The sequence below is a fragment of the Callithrix jacchus genome, chromosome 12 (genome assembly GCF_049354715.1).
Source record: "Callithrix jacchus isolate 240 chromosome 12, calJac240_pri, whole genome shotgun sequence".
NCBI lineage: Eukaryota > Metazoa > Chordata > Mammalia > Primates > Cebidae > Callithrix > Callithrix jacchus.
Window position 1 is genome coordinate 30,269,304 of NC_133513.1, and position 26,998 is coordinate 30,296,301.

The 26,998-nt window shown below is 49.1% G+C and overlaps 3 protein-coding genes across 17 annotated transcripts in view; all 3 read left to right on the top strand.

Moving 5' to 3' along the window:
- The window catches only part of SRCAP (Snf2 related CREBBP activator protein), a 42,656-nt gene extending 36,811 nt beyond the window's left edge, over positions 1-5,845 (top strand). For all 6 annotated transcript variants that reach the window (XM_078345161.1, XM_035267420.3, XM_035267421.3 and 3 more), the window contains 4 exons: positions 421-540; positions 1,914-2,108; positions 2,275-2,358; positions 2,774-5,845. In XM_078345161.1, the coding sequence (XP_078201287.1) occupies positions 421-540; positions 1,914-2,108; positions 2,275-2,358; positions 2,774-5,446 (3,072 nt within the window). In that variant the 3' untranslated portion in view covers positions 5,447-5,845. The remainder of the gene's footprint in view (positions 1-420; positions 541-1,913; positions 2,109-2,274; positions 2,359-2,773) is intronic.
- Positions 5,846-6,362: 517 nt separating this feature from the next.
- TMEM265 (transmembrane protein 265) lies at positions 6,363-9,958 on the top strand. The gene is made up of 3 exons (XM_035267423.3): positions 6,363-6,418; positions 7,415-7,585; positions 9,455-9,958. The coding sequence occupies exons 2-3, from the start codon at positions 7,418-7,420 to the stop codon at positions 9,614-9,616; spliced, it is 330 nt and encodes a 109-aa protein (XP_035123314.2). The 5' UTR covers positions 6,363-6,418; positions 7,415-7,417; the 3' UTR covers positions 9,617-9,958.
- Positions 9,959-17,412: 7,454 nt separating this feature from the next.
- PHKG2 (phosphorylase kinase catalytic subunit gamma 2) lies at positions 17,413-26,962 on the top strand. 10 transcript variants are annotated; one of them, XM_035267431.3, is made up of 10 exons: positions 17,413-17,610; positions 17,958-18,106; positions 20,013-20,188; positions 20,470-20,524; positions 22,278-22,343; positions 22,438-22,601; positions 25,791-25,881; positions 25,976-26,129; positions 26,199-26,324; positions 26,413-26,962. In XM_035267431.3, the coding sequence occupies exons 3-10, from the start codon at positions 20,080-20,082 to the stop codon at positions 26,704-26,706; spliced, it is 1,059 nt and encodes a 352-aa protein (XP_035123322.1). In that variant the 5' UTR covers positions 17,413-17,610; positions 17,958-18,106; positions 20,013-20,079; the 3' UTR covers positions 26,707-26,962. The 10 variants fall into 10 exon arrangements, with proteins under 10 accessions (XP_035123322.1, XP_035123320.1, XP_078201294.1 ...); XM_035267429.3 differs by having other exon boundaries at positions 17,958-18,070; XM_078345168.1 differs by having other exon boundaries at positions 17,413-17,534.
- Positions 26,963-26,998: the final 36 nt, after the last annotated feature.

The following is a 26,998-nucleotide window of genomic DNA, read 5'->3' on the forward strand; positions in this document are numbered from 1 at the left end:
TTATTAAAGAGAACTGCTTAGCACTTTGGGAGGTCTGGGCAGTCAGATCACTTGAAGCCAGGATTTGAACACCAGCCTGGCCAGTATGGTGAAACTGTCTCTACGAAAAAAAAAAATTATCCAGGTATGGTGGTGGGCACCTGTAATCCCCACTGCTTGGGAGACTGAAGCAGGAAAATCACTGGAACCTGGGAAGCAGAGGTTGCAATGAGCTGAGATGGCGCAATTGCACAGTAGCTTGGGTGACAAGAGCAAACACTCCATCTCAAAGAAAAAACAAAAAGGACTGCTTTGGTCTTCACAGACCTGTGTCTTCAACCAGTGGCACCCCTGATACTTCCAAGAACCATCAGCCTTACAGCTTAGACCTAAGACTAGCATTCTGTTGACTCTGACACTTCCCTCTGTTCTATCCAATAGCAAACCATCCGAGAGCTGTTTGATATGCCCTTGGAGGAACCTTCTAGCTCATCTGTGCCCTCTGTCCCTGAAGAGGAGGAAGAGACTGTGGCCAGCAAGCAGACTCATATTCTGGAGCAGGTGAAAAGAGTGGGCAGTTCTTAAAGTTGAGCTAATGCATATAGCATATCCTGTTCTTTGTTAGTCTGTTGAGCTTTTCCAGGGAAAAGAGATGTTTCTTCTGCTTCCCAGATTACAGTCAGCCTTTGATAGTTGTTAGTACATTACTTATTGGTTCACATGATTTAGTAGGAAAAAAAAACAGGATTTTGGAGTCCTCAGTTTTAGGTTGAATTCCAGTAGTGCTTCTTAATTGTGTTTGTTAAGACAAGTTACAAACCTCACTCTTTTGAACCTCACTTTCTATTAAAAGTAATGTCCATCGGGTGCAGTGGCTCATGCCTGTAATCACAGCATTTTGGGAGGCTGAGGCAGGTGGATCACCTGAGGCTGGGAGTTTGAGATCAGCCTGACCAACGTGGAGAAACCCTGTCGCTACTAAAAATACAGAATTAACTAGGCGTGGTGGCATAATCCCAGCTACTCAGGAGGCTGAGACAGGAGAATCGCTTGAACCTGGGAGGCAGAGGTTGCAGTGAGCCGAGATTGCGCCGTTGCACTGCAGCCTGGGCAACAAGATTGAAACTCTTTCTCAAAAAAAAAAAAAGTAATGTTAAAAACCGCAATTATTTTTGCACCAACCTAAATACTTCTCTGAGATGGAAATGCTAATGAGAAGGAAGTAATTTTGAAGATTAAATGGTGAGGTGGATATAAGAAATGGTTTGTATTTGATGTGAAACACTGTTTCAAACACTTACACATGATAAAGTTACATTTAGAAAGGTTTTAAAAAGATTTATTCCTTTGATAACAGCCTGGCCAACATAGTGAAACCCCATCTCTGCTAACAATACAAAAATTAGCTGGGCTTGGTAGGCGCCTGTAATCCCAACTACTTGGGAGACTGAGGCAGGAAAATCACTTGAGCATAGGAGGTGGAGGTTGCAGTGAGTCAAGATCATGCTACTGCACTGTAGCCTGGGCAACAGAGTGACTCTGTCTCAAAAAAAAAAAAAAAATTATTCCTTGGCCCGCTCTCAAAATCTAAATCATAATTTTGAGGTGTTGGGTCTGAGCATTTGTGTGTTTTCAAAGCTCTCCAGCTGTAGACAGGCATTTAGGAACCTCAGGCAGAGTGCACCATGGAGATGTTTTCCCCTCTGAGTACTCTAGGCTCCTTGCCTTGGTGGCTTTCGTGTGAGCTTTCTGGAAAGAGCACTTTCCAGTGTGGACCACTGAATTGTGGTAACTCTGCAGGCCTCGGAGGTTGTTAAGTTCTGTTGCAAACCTAGTTGGTGTATGCTTAGTCTCAAGTTTTTGCCTGAATCACATCACAGGATGTAAAGTACTTGAAGTCTCATGTTTTCTTTTCCTTTTATACACCCTGGTAGGCATTGTGCCGGGCAGAAGATGAGGAGGATATCCGTGCAGCCACCCAGGCCAAGGCTGAACAGGTGGCTGAGCTTGCAGAATTTAATGAGAATGATGGGTTTCCTGCTGGTGAAGGAGAGGAGGCCAGCCGGCCTGGGGCTGAGGATGAGGAGATGTCCCGGGCTGAGCAGGAAATTGCTGCCCTTGTAGAACAGGTCAGTGTTGGACCCACTAGTTCTTATTGGGTCTGAGCATTTTTGTGTTTCCCCTGGGCGTGTGACCATCCTTCTGTCTTCCCTAGTGGGAATAAACAAGGGTGGTAGGACCCTGGATACTGGATACCAGGTTCTTAACGTTTATCACCACTGCTCCTCCTTGCAGCTGACCCCCATTGAGCGCTATGCCATGAAATTCTTGGAGGCCTCACTCGAGGAGGTGAGCCGAGAGGAGCTCAAACAGGCAGAAGTGAGTATTTCCAGGGGTGGGTCTGGCAGTGGGGAGCTGTTAATTTCTTTTTTTTGAGACAGTCTCGCTCTGTTACCCAGGCTGGAGTGCAGTGGTGTGATCTCAGCTCACTGCAACCTCCACCTCCCTGGTTCAAGTAATTCTCCTGCCTCAGCCTCCCAAGTAGCTGGGACTACAGGCACACACCACCAAGCCTGGCTAATTTTTGTATTATTAGTAGAGATGGGTTTTCACCATGTTCAAGACACCAGACTGGTCTTGAACTCCTGACCTCGGGTGATCCACCAGCCTCAACTTCCCCAAGTACTGGAATTACAGGCATGAATCACCACGCCCAGTCTGGAAGCTGCTAATTTCTACTCACTCTCTACCCTCCTTGCCTCTTCCTGAACACTTGTGGCCCCTGTTGTTATAGGAGCAAGTGGAAGCTGCCCGAAAAGACCTGGACCAAGCCAAGGAGGAAGTGTTCCGCCTACCCCAAGAGGAAGAGGAGGGACTGGGGGCTGGGGATGAGAGTTCCTGTGGGACTGGTGGAGGCAGCCACCGGCGCAGTAAAAAGGCCAAAGCCCCTGAGAGGCCAGGGACTCGTGTCAGTGAGCGTCTTCGTGGAGCCCGGGCTGAGACTCAAGGGGCAAACTACACTCCTATCATATCTGCCCATCAAACTCGCAGCACCACCACGCTGCCCCGCTGCAGTCCCGCCAGGGAGCGAGTTCCCAGGCCAGCACCTAGGCCTCGACCCACTCCAGCTTCAGCTCCAGCTGCAATTCCTGCCCCTGTCCCTGTCCCAGTCTCTGTCCCATTACCCATTTCAGCCCCAAATCCAATAACCATTCTTCCTGTCCATATCTTGCCTTCTCCTCCCCCTCCTCCACAGATTCCTCCTTGTTCTCCTGCCTGTACCCCTCCTCCCGCCTGTACCCCTCCACCAGCTCATACACCTCCTCCAGCCCAAACCTCTCTTTTAACTCCCTTTCCTCTCTTGGTTGGTCCACCTTCTGTGCCCATCTCTCCCCCAGTCACCAGCCTCCCCTTGGGCTTGAGGCCTGAGGCAGAACTGTGTGCCCAGGCATTGGCATCTCCAGAGTCCCTGGAACTGGCTACTGTGGCCAGTTCAGAGACCTCCTCACTTACTCTTGTGCCTCCTAAAGATCTGTTGCCAGTTGCTGTGGAGATCTTGCCTGTGTCAGAGAAGAACCTTTCTCTCGCCCCTTCTGCATCCAGTCCAACCTTGGAGGCTGGCAACGTCCCCAACGGTCAAGAGCAGGAGGCACCAGATTCTGCTGAGGGGACCACCGTTACAGTGCATCCTGAAGGTGAAGAGTTGCCCGTGTGTGTGAGTGAAAGCAATGGCCTGGAGCTCCTACCCTCAGCAGCATCTCATGAGCCACTTCAGGAGCCCTTGGAGGCTGACAGGAACTCAGAAGAGCTGGCAGAGGCCCAGACCCCAACCTTCAGCCCAGAGAAGCCACAGGAACTCGTAACAGCTGAGGTCACAGCTCCATCCACCTCATCTTCAGCCACTTCTTCGCCTGAGGGTTCTTCACCTGCCCGACCTCCTCGGCGTCGCACCAGTGCTGATGTGGAAATTAGGGGTCAAGGGACTGGTCGGCCAGGGCAACCACCAGGCCCCAAAGTACTTCGAAAGCTGCCAGGACGGCTAGTAACTGTGGTAGAGGAAAAGGAACTGGTGCGGCGGCGGCGGCAGCAGCGGGGAGCTGCCAGCACCTTAGTGTCTGGGGTCTCTGAGACTAGTGCCAGCCCAGGAAGTCCATCTGTTCGAAGTATGTCAGGGCCAGAATCCTCCCCTCCCACTAGTGGGCCCTGTGAAGCTGCTCCTTCATCCTCACTGCCCACTCCACCGCAGCAGCCCTTCATCGCTCGCCGTCACATTGAGCTGGGGGTGACTGGTGGTGGCACCCCAGAGAATGGAGACGGAGCACTGCTTGCCATCACCCCACCTGCTGTGAAACGTCGGAGGGGGAGGCCTCCCAAGAACAGGTCTCCAGCAGATGCTGGGAGAGGTGTGGATGAGGCACCCTCATTCACCTTGAAGGGAAAAACCAATGGGGCTGACCCAGTCCCTGGGGCTGGGACCCTAATTATTGGAGAGCCTGTCCTGGAACCACAGCTTATTCCCGGGCCCCAGCCTCTTGGATCCCAGTCAGTTCACAGACCCAATCCCATCCTGTCACCTGTGGAGAAAAGAAGGCGAGGACGGCCCCCTAAGGCACGAGATTTGCCCATCCCTGGGATCATTTCCTCTCCAGGGGATGGCAACTCCGAAAGTCGGACACAGCCACCCCCGCTCCCACCACCCCTAACCCCACTCCCACCACTGCTAGCTTGTCCCTCCGCTACTGTTGCCAACACTGTCACCACTGTCAACATTTCAGCGTCTCCACCCAAACGGAAGAGAGGCCGACCTCCCAAGAATCCTCCATCACCTCGGCCCAGCCAGCTCCCTGTGTTGGACCGTGACAGCACTTCTGTCCTTGAAAGCTGTGGATTGGGGAGGCGACGGCAACCCCAGGGCCAGGGGGAGAGTGAGGGCAGTTCTTCTGATGAAGATGGAAGCCGCCCCCTTACCCGCCTGGCCCGCCTTCGGCTTGAGGCAGAGGGAATTCGAGGACGGAAGAGTGGAGGGTCCATGGTGGTGGCCGTAATTCAGGATGACCTGGACTTAGTAGATAGTGGGCCAGGCGGGTTGGAACTGACACCTCCTGTGGTCTCAGCCCCAAAACTGCGCTCGACCCGGCTGCGTCCAGGGTCTCTAGTCACCCCACTAGAGACTGAGAAGGTGCCTCGCAAACGAGCAGGGGCCCCAGTTGGTGGGGGTCCTGGGCCGGCGAAGCGGGGCCGCCTACAGCCCCCAAGTCCCCTGGGGCCTGAGGGTTCAGTAGAGGAGTCTGAACCTGAACCCTCAGGTGAGGAGGAGGAAGGGGATGGGACCCCACACAGACGGCCTGGCCCCCGCAGGCTTGTTGGGACCACCAACCAAGGGGACCAGCGCATCCTGCGCAGCAGTGCCCCTCCCTCCCTGGCTGGCCCTGCTGTTAGTCACAGAGGCCGCAAGGCCAAGACGTGAGTGGGCTGCCCCTCCAACTAGGCTTTCCACCATGGCCACTCCCTCCATGACCAGGCCTGACTCTTGTTAACCACTACTTGAAGTCTTGAGGGGGAAAGCCTCCAGGGAGACAAAGGGGCCTTCTCCTTTCTTCCCACCAAAGTAGGGGGTAGGCAACTGGTTGTCATGGAAACGGGGATCATCACAATCCTCCTCCCCTTCTCCCCATGTGGCTGGGTAGTGTTAAGGGTGGCAAGATAGTCTCTGTCCCCACCCCCTTGTACTTGATTCCCCAGCTGTCTTTCACAGCCCCCCACCCTTAGGGGAAAGGGGAGGGGCTTCTCTACAATGAGGTTTTTTTCTTTTTTTCTTTTTTTTTTTTTAAGAAGAAAAATAATAAACTTAGTTTCTGTACGAGCATCCGCGTAAGGAGGCTTCTGATTTTCTGGTCTGGTGGAGGGTTGGGTGGGAACTTGGGCATTGTTATTCTCCTCTCTTGCTCTTTCAAAGACCCTAGCACCTGATCTCTAGCCCAGGATTGTATATTTGAGGCAGAAATCTACCCAAGAAGAGGAAAGATTGGCGAGTCTGATGTGGTAGGGTGCCTTTCCCTAGTCAGTTGGAAGTCGCAGACATCCTTTTTACCTCCATTTTGTTCCCATTGTTCCTGGACTGGACTTGGAGCTCTCTGATGCCTCAGACCTTTCCCTTGTATCCCTCTTGCTCAGGTGCTTCCTTTCACTCCTTTTTTCAGAGCACAGGCATCCTAGCTCCAGTTGCTCCATCCCTTGGCCCTCCCCTGCTTTTCATCTAGCCAAACTGGTTTTAGTCAGCCACACCCCTTCCCAGCTCCCTGGGCTCTTCAGGTGGATGGCCACCCAACCCCACCCCTGGGCTTGGCTTGGAGCCCTGAGTCAGCTCCATCACCACCCAAGCCAAACCAAAGCTGAGGCTGGAGCCGAAACTCAAGAGTCCCTCAAGGCCTATAGCCAGGTAAGATCCGTGTTCATTTTTACATTCTCTCTCCACTCCCTGGGCCCTCCTTATGTCCTTCTATTGGCTCTGTGTTTACCTTATCCGAGTTATTTCTTCATATCTACTTCCCTGCAGCTTTTTGGCACGAACCATTCTTTGCTCTCTGCTTGTCTCACCTCTTTCACCCTTCATATCCTTTGTTACTTGGGTTCGGAAGGCCACAGGTGTTCATTTTGTCTGGGTTGTAGGGGAGTGGTTGGAGATAAGGGTAGAAAGGTGGTTTGATGCCAGGGCTAGAGGACCTGAGAAGTAGGGAGACAATAAATGATTAAGTAGGGCATCATGCAGGTTTCTGTGTGGTAATGAGGTCATTTGGACTCAGTGTACTAGTATAATTGTGTTATAATGAAGAGGAGGTGACAGGGAGGCAGCATAGGAGAGGAAGCCCTGACCTAGGGAAGGTCTTTCTGATGTTTGGTTTCAGTGGTAAAAAAAGGGCTTATTTGGGTACATGATCCTTACTTTTCTCCATTCCCTTAACTGTTTTTATGTGAAATGGCTGCTTTGCTTAACGTGGGGTGCAGTACCTAGGGTCCTGTTCTCTGACATCTGTAATATTCAGGGGGCAGCCTCTAAGGAATTTAGGGCCCTTTGAAATACAGATTAAAATAACAGATTCATAGCAGCTTTTAAGAGTCTGTATTTCTCCTGCTTCTCGGTGCCTGCCTGTCATTTGGCTTCTTCCCACTTGTCAAAACACTGAATAGTACAGATAATGCCATGTCCACACTGGCTTGTTTTCAGACACTCAGAACCTCAAGCTCAGGTAAAAGGATTCCAGCCACACATTTCCTCTCCTGTTCTGTGAGTCACTAGAGGAATTCCCCAGTAAGGTAGCATTCCTGACTGCCAGGCTAGGCCATGAGAACAGAATGCTCTGAGGGGTAGAGTCTCAGCAAGCAAGGACAAGGGCTCAGTTGTTGGGCTCACAAGTACCTTAACTATCGCCCACAGGTGATGGAGGACGAGGAGAAGGCAGTGGAGATTTTGATGAGCAACACGGAAGCTGCTCATCCTCCATCCCCCATCCGATGCTGCTGGCTCCACCTCCGCTGCTTGGCAGCTACTAGCGTTATCTGTGGCTGCTCTTGCCTGGGAGTCATGGCTCTGGTGTTTGCCATCAAGGTGAGGTGTGCAATTCCCATGGGAACAGGGGGGTGGGTCTAAGGCAGTGGGTTCATGTATCTGATTTATCTACATTGACCAAATGGTTACTGAATACCTATCAATGCTCTGTTCTGGGCCTAGTGCCAGAAATAAGAATGAGACAGTGTTCCTTGTTGTCAGAGGACCCATAGTCTAATGAAAGAGATGGCAGTGAAAATGGGTAATTAATAGAATGCAGTTCATCAATACTGTAATACAAGAAGCACAGGACACTCTGGGAGCCAAGGAGGATATATATATGTGATTATATATGTCTATGTGGTAGAGTAAGTGACTGGAAAGGCATCCTAGGAGAGGTGACAGGAATTAACCTGAAAGGGTGAGTGAATAAGGGTGGAAGGGTATTCTAGGTCAAGGGAGTAGTATGTACAAAGGCCTGTGGAGCACAACTGGACCAGTGAGGAATACTGAGAGATGAAGCCAGAGGACCCAGATTCCCAAGGGCCTCCAATTCTATGCTTAAGAGTTTTGACTTTGTCTTAAAAGTACTGGGGAACCAGGCCAGGTGCGATGGCTCACGCCTATAATCTCAGCACTTTGGGAGGCCGAGGCGGGTGGATCACGAGGTCAAGAGATCGAGACCATCCTGGTCAACACGGTGAAACCCTGTCTCTACTAAAAATACAAAAATTTGCTGGGCATGGTGGTGCGTGCCTGTAGTCCCAGCTACTCGGGAGGCTGAGGCAGAATTGCTTGAACCCAGAAGGCGGAGGTTGCGGTGAGCCAAGATCGTGCCATTGTACTCCAGTCTGGGTAACAAGAGCGAAACTCCGTCTCATAAAAAAAAAAAAAGTACTGGGGAACCATTGAATGGTTCCTGCAGGGGAAGGTGACTTGGTCAGATATGAGTTTTAGAAAGATCCACTCTCAAGGCCTACATGGAAGGGTACTTAACGGGTGCAAGGCTGGAGGCAGCTGAATGGTGATGAGCACAATCTCTAGGAGTCTGGAAGACACTTGGGTTTTTGAGAGGGCCTCACCATTTCAAAAAGCCTATTAAAAACAGCACATGTCCTTTTGGAAAGACTACACAGGCTAACTTAAACTTCATCTTCGAATTTTCTCAACCCTAGACATTTTAACAGAAACTTACTAAGAACTTCGGGGTTCCATTAGGGCAAAATCCTAAAAAGAGTCCTTAATGATGACAGAGAGGCTGAGTGCAGTGGCTCATTCCTGTAATCCCAGCACTTTGGAAGGCAGAGGTGAGCAGATCACTTGAGGTCAGGAGTTCAAGACCAGCTTGACCAACATGGTAAAACCACATCTCTACTAAAAATACAAAATTAACCAGGTGTGGTGGCACATGCCTGTAATCCCAGCTACTCGGGAGGCTGAGGCAGGAGAATTGCTTGAACCTGGGAGGCGGAGGTTACAGTGAGAGCGCACCATTGCACTACAGCCTGGGCAATAAGAGTGAAACTCCGTCTCAAAAAAAGACATGATGAAAAAGATGAGGCCCAATGGACTTTGAAAATGAGGTAGTGTTTGGGCGTGAGTGAAATACTCCAAGCTCACTGTTTCTTGCTAGTAGTTACAAATTTTGAATCAATTTGGGATGGTTGGAAAGAAAGGGAATAAAAGAATTGGAAAGTACTTTCCCCTGTGCGATCTTGTGAGGTAACTGGCCACCCTGAGAAGTAGGCAGGGCCCAGAGATGGGTACCATATTTTGCAGATCAGAGGTGAGAATCGAAAACTGGAAAGGGAGGTAGAGGATTTGGATGTGAGGTTTTGATCTGTGACAGAGAAGAAGGAGTGGAGTGGGGAAATGGGCATGTTGGGGCAGAAACAGCAGGAGAACCTAACCAAGAACCTGCCCCCACAGGCGGAAGAGCGGCATAAGGCAGGCCGGTCCGAGGAGGCAGTGCGCTTGGGGGCCCGGGCCCGGAAATTCATCCTGGCCAGCTTTGCTGTCTGGTGTGCTGTCCTCGTTCTGGGCCCCCTGCTGCTGTGGTTGCTCTCCTACGCCATCGCTCAGGCTGAGTGACCCTGGGTGGCCTGTGCTGAGAGCCAGCCAAGACCACCTGGATCCTACAATGCGGCATTGCTAAGGTCCTGTGACAGCAGTGGTCCTGGTTGGAAGGATGGGGACTCTCTCAAGGGGCTTTGGAAGAGCTCTTCTAGCCCTTTATAAAAGGAGGGCAGCGGCTGAGACTGATTCGAGAAAGGCAGCCTGCTCCGTTCTTTCAGGGCCCACCACCCCCATCTCCCCCTACCCCAGCCCACCCTAGGGCCTCTACCCAGCGAGGGGCGGTGGGAGGGGGGATTTAACACCAGATCTGGTTTTATTAGAGTTTGTTTTGTAATAAAAGCCTTTTTAGTGGTGAAATGTTCCTGTCTAATTGTTCTCCCCCTGCTTTTCCTTGGGCCCTTGGTGAGAGCCAGACTGGACATCTGACTGATAGCAGAAGCCAGCATCCACCTCATCCAAGAGCTCCAAGAGAAGGAATTAATTTTTATTTTCTTCTGGAAGTTTCCCATCTTGGAAAGACCCCAGCTTCTCCCTTGTACCTCCACAGAGACTCTGAGGCCAAGAGTAGTAGCAGTTGCTACTATTATTTCTTACTTACTATATTCCAGGCTGTGTTCTAAGCACTTTATATTTCTTCCTCCAGTTTTCAGTCACTTAGATAGTAGGTATCTATACTATCATATCCATCTTATGAATATATCGCATATGATAGGCACCTACTATCAGTGAAAACTGGAGGAAGTGTTCTAAAATGACAGTGTTCTCATTTTATACTTGAGGAAACAGACAGATTTGCACAAGGTCCTCAGCTAGTAAATGGTAGAGCTGAGACTGAACCCATACACTTTGGTTCCAGAGCTGAGAGAGGAATGAAAGAGTTGGGTAACAGCAACAACCATTCTGTACATGGTGATTTGAATGATTAAAATGGATTTTCATATCTTTTATCTTGGGCCTCATAATAACATTTATATCATACATATAGGAAAATACCCCAAACAAGTATACAGTTCATTAAATTAACGCAAAGCAAATGTGAATAATCACATTCAGTAAAGAAATTAGAACATGGCCAACACTTCAAAGCCTCCTTTATACTCCCAATCATTGCTGCTTCCTTTCTTCCTGCAGGTAACCACCATTCTGACTTCTAGCAATGTTGTTTAATTTTGTCTGCATTTGAACTTTATATAAATGGAATCATGTATTCTTTTCATGTTGATTTCTTAACATTCTGAGATTCGTCAATATTTGGAATAGGTGTAGTTTTTATTGCTGTGTAGTATTCAGTCATATGGATATATCACAATTTGTCCATTTTCTGTTGGTGGACTTTGGGATGTTTGCAGTTTGGAGATATTATGAGTCATGCCTTTTGGAGTACATGTGCCCTGGCAAGGTACCTTACCATAATTCAGAGTCCAGAAGAGCACCTAAAGGAATGAGAGATGTTGCACACTGAAGAGAGATTGGAGGGGAAGGAGAGGCATATGATGGCTGTCCTCAGTGTTCCCACATGCTCCGGGAAGAAAGAAGAAATCGATTGGTGGTCCCAGAAGTTAGAATTACAACAGTGGGTAAAAATCATATACAGGGCAGTGTTCTCAACATAGCTTCACAGTGGAACCACCTGGGACCTTAAAAAGTACTTAGGCCTGGGCTTTACCCAGCCTACATTCTGACTTAATTGGTGTGAGGTGTGTAGCCTGGGCATCAGGATTTCTGTTTCCCAATTGATTCAGTGCTTTTTAGAGAAGATTTTTATTGGGTTCACTCTGTAATTTCTTAATCAGGAGGAAAAAAGGGTAACACATTTTAGAAAGTTTTGTTTTTTGGCCGGGCGCGGTGGCTCACACCTATAATCCCAGCACTTTGGGAGGCCAAGGCGGGTGGATCACAAGGTCAAGAGATCGAGACCACCCTGGTTAACAAGGTGAAAACCCATCTCTACTAAAAAAAAAAGAAAGTTTTGTTTTTTTACCCTAAGTTCTGGGATACAAGTACAGAACGCACAGATGTGTTACATAGGTATACATTTGCCATGGTGGTTTGCTTCACCTATCAATCCATCATCTAGGTTTTAAGCCCCGAATGTATTAGCTATTTGTCCTAATGCTCCTCTCCTCCCCTTGGCCCCCCACCCCCCACAACTGGCCCCGTTGTGTCATGTTCCCATGCCTGTGTCAATGTGTTCTCATTGTTCAACTCCTACTTATGAGTGAGAACATGTGGTGTTCGGTTTTCTGTTCCTTTGTTAGTTTGCTGAGGATGATGGCTTCCGGTTTCATTCACGTCCCTGCAAAAGACATGAGCTCATTCCTTTTTATGGCTACAAGAAAGATTCTAATGGAAACTTTTGAACCAATGGATTAAGCAGCAGCTTTAGTTTACTAGAGGAGAATATCCCATTATACTGATTAAATGAGGTCTTCCTGGTTTTTAAATTATTTTGAAAACATTTCAAAACAATGAAATAATTGTACAACAAACTCATGTATGCCCTGTACCGGGATTTATCATTTTTAACATTCATCACATTTGCTTTATTACTAAACTGTTTGGGGGGGGTCCTTCCTTCATCCCTAAATAATGTCATGATTATCTCCTAAGAACAAGTACATTAGCTCACCTAACTGTAGTACAATTATATAATTCAGAGAAGGTAGCAACGATAGCATATTGTCTTCTGATACATAGTCCATATTCAAGTTTGCTGGGTGTCCCAATATTGTCTTTTGTAGCCATTTCTTTTTTAAGGTCCAAGTGACAACACTCATTGTATTCAGTTGTCATGTCTCAGCTGGGCACAGTGGCTCACACCTGTGATCCCAGCACTTTGAGACACTGAAGAGGGCAGATCGCTCGAGTCCAGGAGTTTGAGACCAGGGTGGGCAACATGGTGAAACCCCTGTCTCTACAAAAAATACCAAAAAGGTGGGCATGGTGGCTGGGCATGCCCAGCTGGGCATGGTGGGCATAGTCTGTAATCCCAGCTATTCAGGAGGCTGCAGTGGAAGGATCGCTTAAGCCCGGGAAGCAGAGGTTGCAATGAGCTTTGATTGCGCCACTATACTGAAGTCTAGGTGACACAGTGAGACCCTGTCTCCAAAACAGAAAAACTTGAATTGCTGTTTATCATTATTATTTTTTTAGATGGAGTCTTGCTTTGTCATCCAAGTTGGAGTATAGTAGGGTGATTTCAGCTCACTGCAGCCTCCACTTCCTGGGTGCAAACAATTCTGCCTCAGCCTCCTGAGTAGCTGGGATTACAGACACACACCACCACATCCAGCTAATTGTTTTTTTTTGTTTTGTTTTGTTGTTTTTTTGAGATGAAGTCTCACTGTCACCCAGGCTGGAGTGCAGTGGCACGATCTCTACTCACTGCAACCTTTACTTCCTGGTTTCAAGTGATTCTCCTGCCACAGCCTCCCAGGTAGCTGGAACTATAGGCATATACCATCATGCCCGGCCAATTTTTGTATTTTTATTAGAGACAGGGTTTTGCCATGTTGGCCAGGCTGATCTTGAACTCCTGACCTCAGATGATCCGCCTGCCTTGGCTACCCAAAGTGCTGGAATTACAGGCATGAGCCACCACAACTGGCCTATGCTTCACTTTTGCATAACTCTTCATCTTGTTTTTTGTCTTTTATGACAAACAATTTTTTAAAATTTTTATTTATTTCAGAGACACTGTCTCACGATGTTACCTAGTCTGGAGTGCAGTGGTTATTCACAGGTGCTATCATAGCTCACTGCAGCCTCTAACTGGCCTCAAGTGATCCTCCTGCCTCAGTCTCTCAAGTAGCTGGGGTTATAGGGGTGTGTCACTGCCCCAGATTTTATGACATTTTGTTTGTTTTGGAGACAGAGCCTCACTGTGTCACCCAGACTGCATTTATTTACTTAAAACTTTTAGCTTCAGTATGATCTCAGATTTTTCTATTTGTTATATTCATTGCTGTCAGTATTACTATTTTTTTTCCTCTTTAAAAAATGGGTCTCACTGTGTTGTTCAGGCTAGACTTTGCAAACTGTGGACTTACGCAATTTCTATTCTGTTGCCTAGGCTGGAGTGCAGTGGTGTGATCACAGCTCACTGCAGCCTTGAACTCATGGGCTCAAGAGATCCTCCTGCCTCAGTTTCCTAGTAGCTGGGACTATACCCATGCAATGACATCCAGCTTTTTATGACATTTTAAAAGGAAGGCCAGTTGTTTGTATAATGTCCCTCCAATTTAGGTTGTTATAATTAGATTCAGGTATGAACTTTTTGCCAGAAATACTATGTAAGTTGTGTGTCTTCACTCCTTATTACATCAGGAGGCATGTGACATTGGTTTGTCCTCTTATTGGTAGTGTTAGCAACAACTTGGTTAAGATAATGTCTGTCATTTTTGCAAGGTAAAGATTATTTTTTTTCTTTGTAATTAAAAAGTATATAAATACCCTGTTCCTTAGCAAACTTCCACCAATGATTTTAATCCCCAAGTCACTTAGGTGACTTGTAAATTGTTGGTCTTCTAGCCATCATTCTTTCTACATTTTTAGGTGGCATCCTATAAAGAACTTTTTCTTCTTCATTTATTTACGTACAACTTTTAGCTTCAGTATGATCTCAGATTTTTCTATTTGTTATATGCATTGCTGTCAGTATTCTTTTTTTTTTTTTTTTTTGAGACGGAGTCTCACTCTATTGCCCAAACTGGAGTGCAGTAACACAACCTTGGCTTACTGCAACCTCCACCTCCCTGATTCAAGCGATTCTCCTGCCTCAGCCCCCCAAGTAGCTGGGACTACAGGCGCTCCCCACCATGTCGGGCTAATTTTTATATATTTAGTAGAGACAGGTTTTACCATATTGGCCAGGCTGTTCTCCAACTCCTGACCTTGTGGTCTGCCTGCCTTGGCCTCCCAAAGTGCTGGGATTATAGACCTGAGCCACCACGCCCAGCTACTGTCAGTATTTTTAAAGTGGTTGAGACATAATTTACATACAGTAAAATACACAGATTTTAAGTGTGCAGCTTAATGAATGTTTTATCATAAATAAACCTGTGTAGTCAGTCACTCACCACCTAGAGGAACATAACACTTGCCGCATATCAGCAAGCTTTTTCATGCCCCTCATTATTTATCCCTGATTTTGATAAGTGGAAACCCCCTTCAATCTGGTTCCTGTGTCCTTGTGACAAGCCCCCTTCATTAGTAATTTTCTGGCACAAATTGCTCCAGACTCACCTTGTACTTTACCTGCTGAAGCCTAGAAATTGGCCATTTCTCCTGAACAGCCTTAATTCCTTTTTGGGGGGACTGTTACTGAGAAATCAACATCTAGACACTAAGTGTTTTACTGGGATGTTACTGCTTTGGGGCATTCTGAAAGCAGAGGTAAGAGCCTGTAAATACCTAATTTTATCTATTTTAAAATCTTTAAAAAGTTGTTTAGGGTCAGGCGAAGTGGCTCACGTATGTAATCCCAGCACTTGGTGAGGCTGAAGCAGGCGGATCACCTGAGGTTGGGAGTTGGAAATCAGTCTGACCAACATGGAGAAACCCCATCTCTACTAAAAATACAAAATTAGCCGGGCATGGCGTCACATGCCTGTAATCCCAGTGGAGGTTGAAGCAGGAGAATCGCTTGAACCCAGGAGGCGGAGGTTGCAGTGAGCCGAGGTCATGCCATTGCACTCCAGTATGGGCAACAAGAGTGAAACTCTGTTTCAAAAAAACATATTGTTTAAAAAATTCCATTCAAGCTGGGTGCAGTGGCTCACGCCTGTAATCCCAGCACTTTGGGAGGCTGAGGCAGGTGGATCATGAGGTCAGGAGTTCGATACCAGTCTGGCCAACATGGTGAAACCCTGTCTCAACTAAAAATACAAAAAATTAGCTGGGTGTGGTGGTAAGTGCCTGTAATCCCGGCTACTCAGGAGGCTGAAGCAAGCAGGAGAATCGCATGAACCCGGGAGGCAGAGGTTGCAGTGAGCCGAGATTGCGCCATTGCACTCCAGCCTGGGTGTCAGTGCAAGACTTCATCTCAAAAAAAAAAAAAAAAAAAAAAAAATTCCAGTCAATCATAGAGTTCTTCCTCCACTTTCCCCATTCCAGATTCCCACAGTAAGAACCTTGACTCCCAGTCACATCAATATGTTGATTACTCAGCTTCAGAATAATTATCCCATTACATTACCAAACAACAAATCTAAAATTTAAGATTTCCTTGCAATTATCTCACCTTTCGATTTTTTTTTTTTTGAGATGGAGTTTCACTCTTGTTGCCGAGGCTGGAGTGCAATGACACGATCTTGGCTCACCTCAACCTCCGCCTCCCAGATCCAGGCAATTCTGCCTCAGCCTCCCGAGTAGCTGGGATTACAGGCATGTACCACCATGCCTGACTAATTTTGTAATTTTAGTAGAGATGGGGTTTCTCCATGTTGGTGAGGCTGGTTTCCAACTCCCGACCTCAGGTGATCCACCCGCCTCTGCCTCCCAAAGTGCTGGGATTACAGGTGTGAGCCACGGTGCTCGGCCTGCCTTTTGATTGATGGTATAAAGTCAAAGTACTCTAAAAAAGTTACCTAAGGCTGGGCGCAGTGGCTTACGCCTGTAATCCCAGCACTTTAGGAGGCCAAGGCGGTGGATCACAAGGTCAGGAGTTTAAGAACAACCTGACCAATACGGTAAAACTGTCTCTGCTAAAGATACAAAAAAAAATTAGCGGGGCATGGTGGCACATGACTGTAGTCCCAGCTACTTGGGAGGCTGAGGCAGAGGTTGCAGTGAGCCGAGACTGCACTACTGCACTCCAGCCTGGGCAACAGAGACTCCATCTAAAAAAAAAAAAGTTACCTGGATTCATGTTTCTTCCCTTCTATAATTGTAATCCCAAAGTGTCATTTCTAAGCTGTTGGAAGATAAATTCATTCCTTTCATCTTTGGCTGGAACATAACCTCCACAAGGTGTGTGTGTGTGTGTTTCATTGCTCTCAGCCTAGTCCATAGGTCTTAGATGGTCATCAAAAATTTGTTAAGTGAATGCCAGGTCTGAACTGTGCACTGAGTCACTCCTGGCAAAATCTTGCAACCTGGTGGGTTTAGAACAGAGCATGGTACAAGGCTTTTGGGAAAGGGTGAAAGATTGAGAAAGTGTATAAACAATCCCAGATAGTAAACACTAGGGTTTTGGATGTATTCAGGAGGAGCTGAAGTGGCGGCAGAACGGGGAGGCTTCTTCTGACCTTCTAAGTTCAAACGAAGGCCAAGCTGGGGTCCAAGCTGCGTGTGTCCAAATGTTTTAAGGGCTGGAGTGTACTCAGGACAGGCGCTTTGGGCTAGGCTGTTAATATTGAAAAGAGCTTGCTGGGCGCTGTGGCTCAAGCCTGTAATCCCAGCATTTTGGGAGGCCGAGGGGTTGGATTGCTTGAGCCCGGGAGTTCATGGTTGCAATGAGCCATAATCGCGCCACTACAACAGGAGCCCCAGCGTGGACTACAGAGCGAGTTCCTGTCGCAAAAAAAAAAAAAAAAAAAAATGCTGAATTCAGTTAGGGATGTTTGGAGGAGACCGAAGGAACCCTACTCAAGTCTGGGAACTGGAGGCGCAGGAAGTTCCTGCTTCCCGGCTATCCAGAGCTCGTTTCCCAGGAAACCCAACTTCCGGGTCCCATTCCAGGTCTCCAAGCCAAATTGACAACAAGCTCCGCCCTCTGCTGGCCCGCAGATGTCACGCGGTGATTGGCGGTGTCTGAAGCCGCACCCCGGCTTCGCGGCCTTAGGTCAACGCAGAGCTCTGACGCCTGTCCCAGACCCTATTGGGCGGCCGGTTTCCTGAAGGGCTTCTGAGCCTCAGTCTTCGGGCGGCGCTGGCCATTGGCCGACAGGATGGAGGAGGAGCCTCGGGTCGTCGCCCGTCGCCGGGGGTTAAGGTGAGGGACTGACTGCAGGCGAACCCGGCGACAGCGCGCCTCGCGTCGACTTTGGCCCCTCTGCCTGCCCCAGCGGGTGAGCCTGCGCCAGACCCCCATCCCCTCCCTGCGCCCGCCCGAGTGCGCCTGCGCGGCAACAGCCGGTGCCCTTGCGCCTCTTCCCCCTGCTTCCTGGGCATCTCTTTCCCCCTCCCCCTCCCCCGCCCCCGCCCCTCCCTGTTCTGCCCTGTCCTTCCCCTGCCATCCTTCCACCCCCAGGCCCTTCTGCGGGGTCTCCCCAGTCCCGGTCCTTCCCCTGCCCCTCCCCCAACCCCCAGGACCCTGGCGCCCCAGCCGCAAGGGCTGCGCCCCCTGGAGCCACGATGCGCGTCGTCTCAGAGCCTGTGGGCCTCCCTGCCCTCACTGCCTTCCTCTTCCGCTCAGGCATCCGCCTCCTTCAGGATGACGCTGGACGTGGGGCCGGAGGATGAACTGCCCGACTGGGCCGCCGCCAAGGAGTTTTATCAGAAGTACGACCCTAAGGACGTCATCGGCAGGTGAGGCGGCGGCCAGCGAAACGGAGGTCCAGAGAGGTCAGGCCCCAGCCAGTATTCCCTTTTCCGTTTGAGGGCTGGAGAGTTCTGGGACTGTGTGTGTGTGTGTGTGTGTGTGTGTGTGTGTGTGTGTTTCTTTCAAATTCAGGTTTTCTCAGGAGAGGACTAGATGTGTTTCGTTGTTTTTTAATATACGGAATCTTGCTCTTTCAGCCCAGGTTGGAGTGCAGTGGCGCGATTTAGGCTCACTGCAGCCTCCGCCTCCCGGGTTCAAGTGATTCTCCTGCCTCAGCCTCCCGAGTAGCGGGGACTACAGGCGTGCACCACCATGTCCGGCTAATTTTTGTGTTTTTAGTAGAGATGGGGTTTCACTATATTGGCCAGGCTGGTCTTGAACTCCTGACTTCGTGATCCGCCCGCCTCCGCCTTCCAAAGTGCTGGGATTACAGGTGTGAGCCACCACACCTGGCCGATAGTTCTAAATGGGAAGAATCAGTGGTCTGGAGAACATCTGGTGACTATACTCTTACCTTGAGTCAATCCTGTTTTTTCACGAATTCATTTATTTATGCCTTCAACACACACGGATGGTTTGAAGCGCACCTGCTGTGCCAGACACAAAGCTCAACACTGGGAGGTTAGAAAAGATGCTTATGCCTGGAGGTGGAACATGTGAAGTGGCTGACACTGGCACCTGAATATTAAAAAGACATCAGGCTAGATAGGTAGAGGTCTGTATCATGTGCTATGGGATTCCAGAAAAGCACAGCTTCCCAGGAGTCACCTTTGGGCTGGGTCTTGAGGTATGAGTAGGAGTTCGGGGGGGGGGGTGTCTTTAAAATCTTAAAAATGTATGCTTGTGGTAGATGTCTCCAGCTTTCATCAAATTCTCAGAGGCTCATTGAAGCTGGGTCATAATTAGAACATGGCCTCAAACTCAGATTTGCACAGGAAATTAAAACCGTGCAGTGGCCAAAGTAAGAGAGTAGGAAGTGGTGAGTATTGTGGAAGGTGGAGGGTTCTTATCCCACCTATTATGTGTGAATTCAGATATGTTAAAAAAGAAAAAATTGTACTGGCCAAAATGTAACATCTGAGGGCTATTCTTGGCTTGTGGATCAGTAGTTTACATCCCTTGATTTAACTAGATGTGGGTGACTGAATTCTCAAGTGAGTTACATGATGACAAGGAGGCCCCAGAGAGCATAGCAGTAAGGCTCTGTGAAGGGCAGCCAGGGAACCAGCAGAAGAAATGGGATTCAAGGCCAGATCCTGGAGGGATTTGCTCCTTAGTCTGAGGAATGTGTAGGGTCATATGGAGTTCCGAGCAAGGAAATCCTTGTCTAGGACTTTGTGTGTACCTCATGGATGCCCTTCAACATTCCTTCAGGATACTTTTGGCCACATTTTACAGCTGTAGGAGCTAAAGCCCAAGGACCTTATGTCAGTGGACCACTTAGGTTGATTGGTAGCAAATCTGGGGTCTACACTAAGGTCTAATTCTCAGCTTTGGTCTTCCAGTCAATGGCTTCATATTTATTTGGAGCTTCCTACACTTGAGGGAACTTTGGGATTTGGATGGGGTAATCAGGGAAGTGCGAGTGGTATATGGAGAGAGAGTTAGATCTTTCTTCTTCCTGGAAGGAGCAGGTGCTGGGGCTCAGGGTGGGAGTGACTTGCGTAGGCTTTCCCATGGAGGAAGTGGCAGAGCCTGGATTTGAACCCAGGCCCTACCTGCCTTCCCTGTGGGCTTTGTGTTGCGCCTTGCTGGGTACCTAGGTTCCTGAGGCTGCTGTGAAGCCAGGGTGAGCTCCTAAGCTTGTCGCCCATGGTCCAGATGGGTCTTCAGAGTCTGGCATAGTGAGCATGAGGATGCTGAAGCCCCAGCCTGTGCTGAAATGAGAGTGCAGAGGCCCTGACTTGTGCCGTTATCTGGCTCTGACAGAGGAGTAAGCTCTGTGGTCCGCCGTTGTGTTCATCGAGCTACTGGCCATGAGTTTGCTGTGAAGATTATGGAAGTAACAGCTGAACGGCTGAGTCCTGAGCAGCTGGAGGAGGTGCGGGAAGCCACACGGCGAGAGACACACATCCTTCGCCAGGTCGCCGGCCACCCCCACATCAGTGAGGCTGTCTTCTTTGCTCCTGTTAGCAGACGATCCCCCGACCTCCTCCTGGCCCTGCCCATAGCCCACGTTCTCCCAACATTGCCTCCACGCCTCTCCTCCCTTCCTTCTGGCTTCATTCCACTAAAGAGTGACCAGCTGTTGGGCCCCGACTGTCTCCTCTGGTTCTCCTTCCTTCCCAGTAACAGCCCGCTGCTATCCCAGGGTGGCCTAGCACTGTTAATATTGCATCCACTCCTTTCCATCTCTGTCTCTCTGCCTCTCTTCCTCTCTCCCCAGTCACCCTCATCGATTCCTACGAGTCTTCTAGCTTCATGTTCCTGGTGTTTGACCTGTGAGTATCTCCCTGCCACCATATGAGAAGCCTCCTCCCCACCTCCATGTGCTGGGCCTCCATGTATAGCCCAGCATTTGTTGCTCAGTGGCATCCTCCTCACACCTTCCTGCTCCAGCTGGGGCTCTATCACCCGGGCCTGCCTGCTAGCCTGTGGCTCTGGTCTTCTTCCTCAGTGCCATGATTGAGGCAAATTCTTTAAAAGTAATAGTGACCAGCCAGGTGTGGTAGCTAATGCCTGTAATCCCAGCATTTTGGGAAACTGAGGTGGGTGGATCACCTGAGGTCAGGAGTTCAAGACAAGCCTGGCCAACATGGTGAAACCCTGTCTCTACTAAAATTACAAAAAATTAGCCAGATGTGGTGGTGCACACCTGTAGTCCCAGCTACTGGGGAGGCTGAGGTGGGAAAATCGCTTGAACCTGGGAAGCGGAGGTTGCAGTAAGCCAAGATCATGCCGTTGCACTCCAGCCTGGGCAACAGTCAGACTTCATCTCAAAAAGAAAAAGAAAAAAAAAAAAAAGAAAGAAAGTAGTATTGACTAGTCAATATATAGAGTTCTCATGACCGAAGTGGTCACTTACCCAGTGTTCCCCATGGTGATAAGGTTAGAAGGGGGAAAGCTGTTTTGAGAGTGTTCAGCAGTGGACTGACCACTTAGAAAATAGATCCTCGCTCACCAGCCTCTCACACTGCTTAACACACTAACTACTCCGGTGTCTGTCTCTGCCCATCAGTTATTTTTCTGGTCAGAATCTGAATGTCAGATGTTACACAGTATAATGCAAACCAATTGCAAAGGTATTTCAAAAGACAATGATTTGAATTCCAAAGATTTAAAAGTTTATGAAGTTTTCCATATATTTACAGAAATTACCCTCTGCAGAAGTCAGGGGAAGTAGGGATGTCTGTTATGCTGTCCTGCAGCCCTGCAAAGTGAGGGCACTCCCCAAAGCAGCACCTGATAAATGACTTTGAGGACTGAGGCAGAGTTGCAACTATAACCTCAATTTTGAAAGCATTATTTTTAACGGGCACATGATTATAACCTCAGGTTTTAAAGACAGAATTTCAAAATAAGGTCCGATTCAACCTTTGTGCCACAAAAGACTGAAATTTTGGTCTATTTTCCTTTCTTTTTGAGATGGAGTCTTGCTCTGTCGCCCAGGCTGGAGTGCGGTGGTGCAAACTTGGCTCACTGCAACCTCTGCCTTCCGGGTTCAAGTAATTCTCCTGCCTCAGCCTCCCAAGTAGCTGGGATTACCGGTGCCCACCACTACGCCTGGCTAATTTTTTTTTTTTTTTTTTTAGTAGAGATGGGGTTTCACCATGTTGGCCAGGCTGTTGTCGAACTCCTGACATCAGGTGATCCGCCTGTCTTGTCCTCCCAAAGTGCTGGGATTACAGGCATCAGCTACTAAGCCTGGCCAGTTCATTTTCTTTATAAATTTATGCTGAGAGGCCTTTTTCAGGTATATTCTCAGACAACAAGAACCTCCTATAAACTATTGTCACAGACAACTCATTTTTGCTACAATTGCCCCATCATGGCATAATACAGATATTTCAGCTGCAAACACACCGGGCCAAACTGACTTGTTGGAGTGCTGTGTCTCTAGACCCTTTCTTTGGTTTGTCTGCAGAGGAATCTTTCTTTAGTGGCCTCTTCCACGATATTTTACATGAGCACTGGTCTGTTTTTTCAGCCCCTACTGTGGGGTGCAGCTGCTTCCTATGCCCCTCCTTCCCTTAGGATGCGGAAGGGAGAGCTGTTTGACTATCTCACAGAGAAGGTGGCCCTCTCAGAAAAGGAAACCAGGTAAGGGTTGAGCCTGTAGTCCCTGGGGTGAGCAGGGGGTGGGGCAGGGCAGGGAGGAGCAAAGGAGGAGACTGCACCCCTACCCCCACCCAAGGTCCATCATGCGGTCTCTGCTGGAAGCAGTGAGCTTTCTCCATGCCAACAACATTGTGCATCGAGATCTGAAGCCCGAGAATATTCTCCTAGATGACAATATGCAGATCCGACTTTCAGATTTCGGGTTCTCCTGTCACTTGGAACCTGGCGAGAAGCTACGAGGTGAGGGGATCTGGTGTCCTAATAGGCTTGGGAGGGGAGACCCAGGCCTGATGACATTGGTTGGCTGGGTCTGAGTACCGAGTCCCTGGTGCCAAGAAAAAGGGAAAAGTCGGCGAGCACTTCCCAAGTACCCTCTGGGCGCAAGGCGTGTGTTTACCTCAGAGTGGGCTTCCTGACCTGGGGAGGATGGAGACTGACAAGTGGCAGAGGGCCATGCCAGGAGAGCCTGGAGGAAGGAATGCTGATTCAGCCTGATCCCCACAGAGGTAAAAAAGGGAGCAAGGCTGGGCGCAGTGGCGCATGCCTGTAGTCCCAGCTACTTGGGAGGCTGAGGTGGGAGAATCACTTGAGCCAGGAGTTCTGGGCTGTAGTGCGCTATGCCGATCAGGTGTAGCATCAATATGGTGACCTCCTGGAAGCAGGGGACCACCAGGTTGCCTAAGGAGGGGTGAACAGGCCCAAATCAGAATGGAGCAGGTTAAAACTCCCATGCTGATCAGTAGTGGGATTGCGCCTGTGAATAGCCACTGCATTCCAACCTGGGCAACAGCGAGACCCCATCTCTTAAAAAAAAAAAAAAAAAGTGGGGAGCAGGGCAGAGCCATGCTCAGCCACGTTTGGGGTCTGGGGTGTAGGACCACAGGAACCTGATGTGATGTGTCCAGGCTGCACTTCCTACCTGGGCCCTGGGCCTCAGGCTCACCTGATGTGAATACATTTGTCATGACAGGAACATTTCTAGTACAAATGGGAAACTTCAAATACAGTTCACCTATGGGATTCTTCAGAGCCTTCAGAGACTTTCTCCCTCAGTGGCTTTGCACTGAACTTATGAAAAGCTACTCTTTACTGGGCATTCACTGTGAGGCAGGCACCAGTCGTTTTTTGTTTTTTTTTTTTTGAGATGGAGTCTCGCTCTCTCACCCAGGCTCTAGTGCAGTGGCATGATCTTGGCTCACTGCAATCTCCACCTTCTGGATTCAAGCTATTCCTCTGCCTCAGCCTCCTGAGAAGCTGGGATTACAGGTGCCCACCACTACACCCAGCTAATTCTTGTATTTTAGTAGAGTTGGAGTTTCACCATGTTGGCCAGGCTGGTCTCGAACTCCTGACTTAAAGTGATCTCCTGCCTCAGCCTCCCAAAGTGCTGGGATTATAGGTGTGAGCCACTGTGCCAGGCCGGCATCAGTCTTTACATGGCTTATTCCCCTAAATCCTCTCCACAGCCCTGTGTGACAGATAGTATTTGTTTTTCCTTTTTAATAGATGGGCTCAAAGAGGTGAGATGACTTCTCCAGGGTCCTAATGCCAGGATTTGAACTTGGACAGTCTGATTCCAGAGTTTGTACTCTTAATCTGTGGACTTACGTGTCTGGTGGATATTATGCTTTAAAACCCTTTGGGCTTACACATGTACGTTTCCCCTTTCTGGAATCATCTTTGCCTCTGCCCACTCCATCCTCACCCTTGGCTTGGGCAATTCAGGTTTTAAACCTCCAGGGCAACTTAGGTCCCCTTGGTTTTTGTTGTCTTATCTTCTTCATTCACAACACGTCTTACTGTATTGTTATTTCTTTTTCTTTTTTTTTTTTTTGAGACGGAGTCTCACTCTGTTGCCCTGGCTGGAGTGCAAGGGCCAGATCTCAGCTCACCACAACCTCTACTTCCTGGGTTCAAGTGATTCTCCTGCCTCAGCCTCCTGAGTAGCTGAGACTACAGGCACGTGCCAACATGCCCGGCTAATTTTTGTAGTTTTAATAGAGAAGGGGTTTCGCTGTGTTGGCCAGGATGGTCTCTTATCTCCTGACCTTGTGATCCACCCACCTTGGCCTCCCAAAGTGCTGGGATTACAGGCGTAAGTTACTGGGCCCAGCCCTGTTGTTATTTCTTGCTTGCCTTCAGGTGGACAGTGAGCTTGGTAAGGGCACATCTGATTTGCCACTGGTGAATCAATGCCACATTCTTCAATAAATACTTGGGATAGGAATGAATTTCCCAAGAAAGTCAGTTGCAATTTGGGGTTGTTAAAATCTACTGGAAGTGTGCCATGGAACACAGTTCAGAAATTACTGGAAGAATTGGTGCCCGAGTGGAAGAACAAACTAAAAATACAGACTTAAGAGCCTGGCATGGTGGCATACATCTGTCATCCCAGCTACTCGGGAAGCTGAAGGAGGAGGATCACTTGAGCCTAGGAGCCCAAGGCTGCAATGAGCTGTGATAGTGCCACTGTACTCCAGCTTGGGTGACATAGTGACCCTCTCTATAAAAATAAATAAATTATAAAAATACAGACGTGGATAAAGTTTTGGAGGGCTCTGAGCTTTAGAACTGTAGATTGATCATGTGTCATGATATGGAATCAGGGAAGGGTTTTTAAAAAATTTTTTTGAGACAGAGTCTTACTCTGTCACCAGGCTGGAGTGCAGTGGTGCAATCTGGGCTCACTGCAACCTCCAACTCCCTGGTTCAAGTAATTCTCCTGCCTCAGCCTCCCAGGTAGCGTGACCATGCCTAGCTAATTTTTGTATTTTTAGTAGAGATGGGGTTTCACCATGTTGGCCAGGATGGTCTTCATCTCCTGACCTCATGATCCACCCACCTCAGCCTCCCAGAATGCTAAGATTACAGGTGTGAGCCACTGCACCAGGCCCAGGGAAGAGTTTTAAACAAGGGACTTACCCATTATGTAATTTAATATAAACTCCCTATCCCCACTTGTTCCCCTTGGGCTGAGTGATGGTTGGAGATTATAGGAGGAGGAAGAGGTTTGGGCAGATAGGAATGCAGAAAAATTTTTTTCATATGTATTGTGATATATGTAAAAATATAATCTTTCCATATGCATTACGATATGTGTAAAACTAAGGTCGCTAAGTTGTGTGAGGAGTGGGTAGGTTGGCTTGGATAGTGGGTAGGTAGGGTTGGAGGAGGCAAATTATACAGTTGGACAGGACCTTTAAATCAATCCCAAAATTCAGGTTTTTCTAGGAAGGCCACCAGGATCGTGGTGGGTACTTGAGTTGTTGAGCAGAGATAGTGCCTTGGCAGGAGACTTGGCAGAAGGCAGGCAGCAGGATGGGAACAATGGTGGTTCCAGCAGCATTGAGGAGGCTCCAGCAGATATCCAGTGCTAAGGGCCCTGGAGGGGCTGGTGGCATCCTCTCAATCTTGGTCCTCTCTCCCCAGAGTTGTGTGGGACCCCAGGGTATCTAGCGCCAGAGATCCTTAAATGCTCCATGGATGAAACCCACCCAGGCTACAGCAAAGAGGTCGACCTGTGAGTTCCTGGTCTCCCCCTCCCTCCTGTGCTTGCTGTCTTTTGCCATGTCTGCCCATCAACCAGTCCCACCTGACTCCGGTCTTTTTCCCAGCTGGGCCTGTGGGGTGATCTTGTTCACACTCCTGGCTGGCTCGCCACCCTTCTGGCATCGGCGGCAGATCCTGATGTTACGCATGATCATGGAGGGCCAGTACCAGTTCAGTTCCCCTGAGTGGGACGACCGTTCCAGCACTGTCAAAGACCTGGTGAGCTGGGGCTGAAAGGACATGGGGGAAAGCCCAAGAACTGCCCCTCATGCTCTGGGTCTCTCCTAGATCGCCAGGCTGCTGCAGGTGGATCCGGAGGCACGCCTGACAGCTGAGCAGGCCCTACAGCACCCCTTCTTTGAGCGTTGTGAAGGCAGCCAAGCCTGGAACCTCACCCCCCGCCAGCGGTTCCGGGTAAGCCTGAGAGTGTCAGGGTCTGGGCCCATGCTTCTGTCCTGTGATCTTTTCCCTGTGCTGGAGCTCACCCTGATTCCCTTCCCAGGTGGCAGTGTGGACAGTGCTGGCTGCTGGACGAGTGGCCCTAAGCATCCATCGCGTACGGCCGCTGACCAAGAATGCACTGTTGAGGGACCCTTACGCGCTGCGGTCAGTGCGGCGCCTCATTGACAACTGTGCCTTCCGGCTCTATGGGCACTGGGTGAAGAAAGGCGAGCAGCAGAACCGGGCGGCTCTCTTTCAGCACCGGCCCCCTGGGCCTTTCCCCGTCATGGGCCCCGAAGAGGAGGGAGACTCTACTGCTATAACTGAGGATGAGGCTGCACTGGTGCTGGGCTAGGACCTCAACGCCAGGGATTCCCAGGAAGCAGAACTCTCTAGAAGAAGGGTTTGATCATTCCAGCCCCTCTGGGCTCTGGCCTCAGGCCCACCATTAATCCCACTACCCTGTTAAAGACCAGCCTGGCACTTCTCTCCCCACTGGCCAGGGCTCTGAGATCAGAGCTGGGTGGAAGGGAGCCACTCTGAATGCCATGCCTGGCCCGGTCAGTGCTGCCTGCACTACATATGAAATAAAATCCGCTACATGCCAGGGAGAGTGGGACCCCTGTGTCTGCTGTCTGGCTTGGGCA

Excerpts from the sequence above, each read along its gene's own strand:
- TMEM265 (XM_035267423.3), top strand. The coding sequence starts at position 7,418 with ATGGAGGACGAGGAGAAGGCAGTGGAGATTTTGATGAGCAACACGGAA. Across the intron at positions 7,586-9,454 it reads CTCTGGTGTTTGCCATCAAG|GCGGAAGAGCGGCATAAGGC; the intron begins GTGAGGTGTGCA and ends CTGCCCCCACAG.
- PHKG2 (XM_035267429.3), top strand. The coding sequence starts at position 17,976 with ATGACGCTGGACGTGGGGCCGGAGGATGAACTGCCCGACTGGGCCGCC. Across the intron at positions 22,344-22,437 it reads CTCTCAGAAAAGGAAACCAG|GTCCATCATGCGGTCTCTGC; the intron begins GTAAGGGTTGAG and ends CCCCCACCCAAG. Across the intron at positions 25,882-25,975 it reads TACAGCAAAGAGGTCGACCT|CTGGGCCTGTGGGGTGATCT; the intron begins GTGAGTTCCTGG and ends TCTTTTTCCCAG.